Source organism: Microtus ochrogaster, unplaced genomic scaffold (genome assembly GCF_000317375.1).
Source record: "Microtus ochrogaster isolate Prairie Vole_2 unplaced genomic scaffold, MicOch1.0 UNK15, whole genome shotgun sequence".
NCBI lineage: Eukaryota > Metazoa > Chordata > Mammalia > Rodentia > Cricetidae > Microtus > Microtus ochrogaster.
Window position 1 is genome coordinate 2,777,118 of NW_004949113.1, and position 7,340 is coordinate 2,784,457.

Below are 7,340 nucleotides of genomic sequence, written 5' to 3' on the forward strand. Positions count from 1 at the left end.
CAAAGCCCTTGGTCCAATCCTCATTTTTCAAAAGACACCAGGAGTCACAGAGAGTAAGGGCCCTCTACCCTCCAGCTGAGTGAGGCTCTTAATGAAAGGTGAGCTCTGGTGGCCCTGAGACTTGACGTTTCATCTTCAGATCCCCCTCACAGTCTACCTGATACACCACACAACACACACCCAGAGGAATGATCCAGAACTGTGTGTCCATAAAGATCAGACAGAATCAGCCACCAGCTCATTCTCCTTCTAGACCTCAGCGACTCAGCCTAGAATCTATCACTGGAACTGAGACTCTACAAAACAATTTCAAAAGTATCTGTTTAGCCGGGCGGTGGTGGCACACGCCTTTAATCCCAGCACTCGGGAGGCAGAGGCAGGCAGATATCTGTGAGTTTGAGACCAGCCTGGTCTACAAGAGCTAGTTCCAGGACAGTATCTGTTTAACACCATGGTAACATTCAGGTCAGAGCTGCAGCAGAGGACACGGGTGTGTGGCCCTGCTGCAGTCAGGGTCTGTGTTGATGTCTGAGGCTCCTGTTACCACTGAAGGCCATGTGGAAGCCAAGGTCTGGGGTCATGTTAGTGTCCAAAGGCCACACTGCTACCGGGGCTGTGCTGATCTGAGTGGCCTGCACTGCCACCTGGGGCCACGGTGACATTCAGACCTGGCTGCTGCTCAGGACCATGTCTGGGTTCATGGTTCTACCACGGCTAGGGTCTGTGTTGAAGTTGAGGACCATGTTGTCATATGGAAGCCCTGGGATGGGGCTACAATCTGTGGCCTTGTTGGGGTTTGGGGGGCCATACCACCGCCAGCCTCATCCTGATCTGAGTGGCCAGTGCTTCCACCCAGAGCCAGGATGTCATCTAGGCCTGAGATGCTGCCGAGGGCCATACTGGGGTCTGTGGTCCAGGTGCAGCTGGGGTCTGTGTTGATGTCTGTGGCCTGTGTCACCTCAGGTGGCCATAGGAAACATGTGTGATGAAATCAGGGCGCCATGATGAGATGGCTCCACCCTTTGCTGGCCCTGCTTCCCACTGGACACTGTAGCAAGAGAGCTGGCCCCGATTGGCAGAGTAGAGCTTCCCCCTCCCCCAATACACACACTCCGGATAGATGGCCCCACCACTCATCAAAGGTCAAAGGTGAGGGAGAACTGACCCTGACAGCGTTGGGCATAGGGGAGCTAGCTCCAACTCTCACCTGAGTGGGTAGCCTGGGTAGCCTGGACTGGCCAGCTCAGCTACCACCCAGACCCTCAGCTGAGCCTGGGGCTGACCCATCCTAACATTTACCCCATCTAGGACCTGCTGCAGCTCATGAAGGGACTGGTCTTATGGAATAATACCTGAAGGAACTCCATGATTTGGGGCATCCGTGGGATACACCAGAGAAGTTTCAGTGGGGATCCAGCGGTGGTGGTGTGCCAGAAACCAGAGGCCGTGAACTAGACCAGTGACTCATTGCCGTGATCATTTGCTAGTGAAGCTGACTGGATGAAAGGGTGAACTGTGCACCTCACCGCAGCTTCCACTGCCATTGGGACGAATGAAGAGGTGTCGGAGAGGAGGGAACAATGGAGGAGTAAAAGGGTTTTTTATTGTTGGGTTGTTTGTTTTGTTTTGCTTTTTAAAAAATTTTCTTTTGGAGGCCGTTGCAGGGGTGAGGGGAGGATACGAGGAACTGAGAGGTGAACAGAATTAGGGTGCATGATGTGAAATTACCAAAGAATCAATAAAAAAATTATGTTTTTTGATAAAGAATTCATATATAAAAAGATACAAAAAAAGTTTACAGTACCATAACAGCAAGGTGTCAGAGGCCAGGGTGGGGCTCAAAGAAAGAAGAAGAGCAAGGGGCATTCAGGAGATAATGGCTGTTTTCTATCTTTATCAAGGTGACTATTCCATTAGGCTACACACACGTCAAATGTCATCAAATCATATGCTATTAATATCTACAGTTCACTGTACACCAGTCAATCAGTAAGGCTGCTTAGAAGAAACCAACTTCATCCTTCGCTGAACTGCGTTACTAAGAGTGACTAGTTGGCCTCTCTGGAATTTACCTCATCTGCAAATGACAATAATACTGGATTTCTCTGAAGCTTCAGGGTTTCTATATCACGTGAAATGATTTTTAAATGAAGAGCCATCTCTATATAATTCCTTTAAAGTATCTGTTTAACGTCCTAATAAAATAAAGCGAAACAGAAGCAATGCCCCCACTTAAGAGATCTAGAGATAGGCAAAGTGAAAAATGAAGGACAATAGGAAAACCCAGAAGGCGGAGGGAAGGTCTGCGGATTAGGAAATGGTAATATTAACTTCCTGGTTTTGATCATGAACCCTGATTGTGTAACGGAACAGGGAAAACCGGGTGAAAGGTGTATGAAACTTGTTACAATCTAAAATCTATTCAACGACAGGTTACAAAGTCTTTCTAGGGTACACCGTTCAAATACAAATACCCTTCTCAACATTCCTGTCCAGTCTAAATGTAGGCACAGCTCACGCTGACTGCACACCGGTTTCTTTCTTAACTTCTGGCACCGCAGGTTTAGAGCGAAGTGCAGAACGCAGCGGCAGAGTTTGGGTCCAGGGGCCCACCGTATCTCTGGGCTAGCCGGAAGCTGAAGTCTCCTGGGGTAGGAACCAGCCTAGGGGTGCTGCCCGACACCCAGGCCTGGGGGTGGGGCCAGAAGTCGTACGCTTTGGCCTGGGGGCGGGGCCAGAAGTCGTACGCTTTGGCCTGGAGGCGGGGCCAGAAGCCGAACTCTTTGGCCTGGGGGCGGGCCGGAAGCCTAGTCGCTAGGGCCTCTGGGAGGGTTGTGGGCGGGACGGAAGCGGTGGCACATGGGCCCAAGCGGCGAGGCTTGAGCCTAGAGGCCAGGGGCCGGGGAGGGGGCGGGGCGGAGGGGAAGGCGGGGCCGGAAGCGTTAGCACTCTGGCCTGGGGACGGGCCGTAGTGAGCTCTCCGTGGTGCGCTCTCCGGGCACAGAACGCTCAGAGCTCTCCTGCGGGAATCCTCCTGACCGCCCGGGTGCTAAGAGCCGTCGCCATGTCGTCCGTGAGCCCCATCCAGATCCCCAATCGCCTTCCGCTGCTGCTGACACACGAGGGTGTGTTGCTGCCCGGTTCCACTATGCGCACGAGTGTGGACACGGCCCGCAACCTGCAGCTCGTGCGGAGCCGCCTGCTCAAGGGTACGTCTTTGCAGAGCACCATCCTAGGAGTCATCCCCAACACGCCGGACCCGGCCAGCGACTCGCAGGACTTGCCACCTTTGCACAGGTAGGTCGGGCACCCGAGGCCTCCCCGCCCGCGCCCTGGCGACCTGCGTGTAAGGCTGTGTCTCCTCACTTGGAAAGGGGGAGTGACGCTTTTAACCAGTGACCGTTAGCGAGCTGGATAACTCACGGAGCTGTACCTGACAGGGGTAGGAACTCTGTGCTGTTGATTACCTGCCTTTTGCTGTTAAAAATCTAATCTGAGTCCTGGTCCGACCCTGCCGGTCCCCTTCAGGGCCATAGGCCAGTGCTGTTTACTTCCCAGGCCCCTCCCTTCTCCCTTCCCCCACCCACCTTTCACCCTGTTCCCTTTCTTTCCTTTCAACTGGCCTCCTGTCACTTTCAACTTGTTTTCCAGTTGAAACGCTATAAATCTAGTGATTTCTTTTTCTCCTGCCCATGCCTAAACTGCGCAGTTAACTTTTGAGTGTTTTTTTGTTGTTGTTGTTGTTGTTGTTTTTTGGTTTTTCGAGACAGGGTTTCTCTGTGGTTTTGGAGCCTGTCCTGGAACTAGCTCTGTAGACCAGGCTGGTCTCGAACTCACAGAGATCCGCCTGCCTCTGCCTCCCGATTGCTGGAATTAAAGGCGTGCGCCACCACCGCCCGATGTTGAGTGTTTTTCTTTTTTTTTTTTTCAAGGCACCGCCTCCCAACACCACCTGGACATCTGAATTTGGGAGGTGATGCATTTATTTTTTTATATTTATTTATTTATTATGTATACAATATTCTGTCTGTATGCCTGAAGGCCAGAAGAGGTCGCCAGACCTCTTTTACAGATGGTTGTGAGCCACCATGTGGTTGCTGGGAATTGAACTCAGGACCTTTGGAAGAGCAGGCAATGCTCTTAACCACTGAGCCATCTCTCCAGCCCCCTTGAGTGTTTTTCTTTACACTTTATGTTACCCGTTTTCTCCACCCCTAGTGGCCTCCTCCTTGCAGGGCCTTTCCTGTTCCCATTTTCCTTGGGGTCTCTTCCTCAACCTTTCTACCCTCTCATCTCAACTTCTCCCTTCTTAGTATTTTTTTGGTTTTGGTTTGGTTTGGTTTTCAGTTTTTCGAGACAGGGTTTCTTTGTAGCTTTGGAGCCTGTTCTGGAACTAACTGTAGACCAGGCTGGCTTTGAACTCACAGAGATTCACCTGCCTCTGCCTCCCGTGTGCTAGGATTAAAGGCGGGCGCCGCCAACGCCCCTCACTTCCTAGCATTTTTATCTTAGGCCCTGTTCTTGTCACTGGAGCGCTCCGTGTTCTGGCTTGAGTTCTGTGACTTGTGTGATAGATTTCACCCGTATCTGACTTTTCATCTGCAGCTTTGACACAGTATGCGTCGCTTAGGTGTGCTGTGAAGGCCCATCTGTGTAGACTGCTTTGAAAGGACATTTGTCTCTTAGGTGTGCTATGAAGGTCCGTCTGTGTAGACTGCTCTGCACCATGCCTGATGGATGGCCATGCTCCCCTGGACGGTACAGTGACTATGGATATAGAGCACTTGAAGTGTGGCTGTTCTAATACGAGTTTTAGCACAGGAGTGGCTGTGTCCCAGAAAGATTGTCAACCCCAGGCAGTTTTGGGCAGTTAGTCACCCTAAATGTGTCATAAATGTGCAGTGCACACTCGATTTTGAGAAAGCGTGGAAGTTTGCTTTTCGCTTTGTTCAAATTGTGATTGTGCTCTGGTTCTTCCCTCTTGAAATAAGAACATATTTATGATTTCACAGGAACCCACAGTTAAAGGACTAATTTTCAAAGAAATTTTAGGCTTTAAAGGAAAGTTTGGAGTTTTCTAAAGACTGAGACTTAAAATTTGTAAAAATGTTTTATATTGTGATTTTGATATAATGTGTAATCTTAGGGATAAACAAGAAAGTAAAGGCTATGGTTTAACCATAATATACTTGTGTGTTGAGTTGACAAAGGGTCAGTTGTCCTGGCTAGTTTTATGCCAACTTGACACAAGCTAGAGTCATCTGAAAGGAGGGAACCTCGACTGAGAAAATGCCTCCATAAGATCAGGCTGCAGGGCATTTTCTTAGTGATTATTGGTGTCCTACTCACTGTTACCCAACTCTAGGTTAGGTTGCTTACAACTGCCTTAACTACATCTTGTGGGGAACCAATGCCCTCTTTGACCTCTGCAGGCACTGGCATACACCTGACATGTGCACATATCACCCCCCCACACACACATAGATACATACATGTACATGTGAGTTAAAATCTTTTTAAAAGTAGAATTAGTTGTATTTTAGGTTTGAGTTAGTAATTTTTTGTATTATTCTGGCAAGGTTTTTGAGGGTTACTAATTGCCTTCACATAAATAACTACAAATAACAATAACTTAAATTCTCCTTGCCTGAAACTAATAAGTCCAGTGATGTGCAATCTTAACATTCAGATAGTGCCTTTGTTTTAGGTGACTCAAAATTGGCATGCTGTTGGTTTGTTTGTTTGTTTACATTGCTGGGGAATTTAATCTAGGGTCTCAGCGTGCAAAGCAAAGCACTCTCCACTGAGCCACACATTGAAATCTGATCATTTCAATGAGAGATTGTCTATAAAAAGCCTCCTCAGAGCCTCAGCCGTGTTAGAACTCACCAGGCCACAGCTATACTAGAATTGTTTGTTACTTGAGAAGCTTATGTACAGAAAGATTGTACTATATCCCTCAGAGTAGATTCTGAAGTCTTTTCTCTATCATGGCTTTCAAAACACTTTGTGCTTTAGTAGTATGAACATCACCGGTTTCTGTGCACAGATCTGTCCTTCCCAGTTACCTCCTATTCTGGATGCTGGCCATGCCCAGAGGTGAGTGGAGGGCTCTTCCTGCCTGCTTTCCTTTACAGTCTCCTGTGTTTCTGACCACCTGTTTGCTGGCTTCTCTGTGTAGCACAGCTCCTTCTTTCATGTTTCATATATAGGCATGTTACTGGATAAGAGACTTTTTAAAAAAAATGTGGAACTTGCCTTCCATGACACCTAAGGACATTGTTAGTGGCTCCTGTGTGATTAGCTGTCTTATTAAAGTGGGTGATCATTTAACACCATTTGCATGGTATCATTCAGTTTTCAGTCTCACATTTTAAAAGCTTTTGTTTATTTTTTGTGTGAATGTGAATGGGGAGGGGGTCAGATGCACTCCATGCAGCACATGTGGAGCCCAGACAGCTTGGGAGTCATTTCTCACCCTCACCATGTAGGTCCCTGGAATTTAACACATCTACAAGACTTGGCCGAAGGCACCCTTACCGCTGAGCCATCTCACTGTCTACCTAACTGAGCCATCTTCCTACCTAACTGTTGTGGAGTATTAGTTGAAGATGTGTTAGATTTGTTCATGCTGTGGACAAATGTTTAATGATGCAAAGATGAGTTGCATTCTTTTATGTTGCATTTGTTTAACTGTGAAGCTGTGTTACTTTGCCTGCCTAAAACATCTGATTGGTCTAATAAAGAGCTAAACAGCCAATAGCGAGGCAGGAGAAAGAATTGACAGGGCTGGCAGGCAGAGAGAATCAACAGAAGGGGAAAAGAGAGAAAAAAGGAAGATCAAAGAACGAGAAAAAGGGGAGGACATCAGGGGCCAGCCACACAGCTAAACATGGAGTAAGAAGGAAAGAAAAGATCATTCATAATAAAGAATAAGCTTCTGTATGATTATTGGGGAGCTAAATGGTGGGCCCCCAAAGAGCAAAGAGAGTTTTAAAAAAAGCCACCTAATATTGTTCAGGTTTCATGGATGCCTTTCTTCAGGGTGCTAGTCCCTTAACCTCTGCTTATTTGTTGGCGTTCTTACTTATCTGTGAGACCCTAGGTTAGTTTCTTTGGCATTTATATAACAAAGTATACATGCTTCAACAGATACATAGTCCATAGCTGGAAGGATCAATTTCTGCCCATATGTCACTCCTACTTATACCTATCAATACTCTTAGGCATTCAAGAAATATTATCTAAGCCGGGCATGGTGGCGAACGCCTTTAATCCCAGCACTCGGGAGGCAGAGGCAGGCGGATCTCTGTGAGTTCGAGACCAGCCTGGTCTACAGA

At 47.9% G+C, this 7,340-nt stretch overlaps 1 protein-coding gene across 1 annotated transcript in view; it reads left to right on the forward strand.

The window, feature by feature from the left end:
* The first annotated feature begins 3,064 nt into the window (after positions 1 to 3,064).
* Lonp2 (lon peptidase 2, peroxisomal) overlaps positions 3,065 to 7,340 on the forward strand; it is a 76,771-nt gene continuing 72,495 nt past the window's right edge. Inside the window, exon 1 of the mRNA XM_005367024.2 lies at positions 3,065 to 3,297. Coding sequence (XP_005367081.1) covers positions 3,065 to 3,297 — 233 coding nt within the window. The remainder of the gene's footprint in view (positions 3,298 to 7,340) is intronic.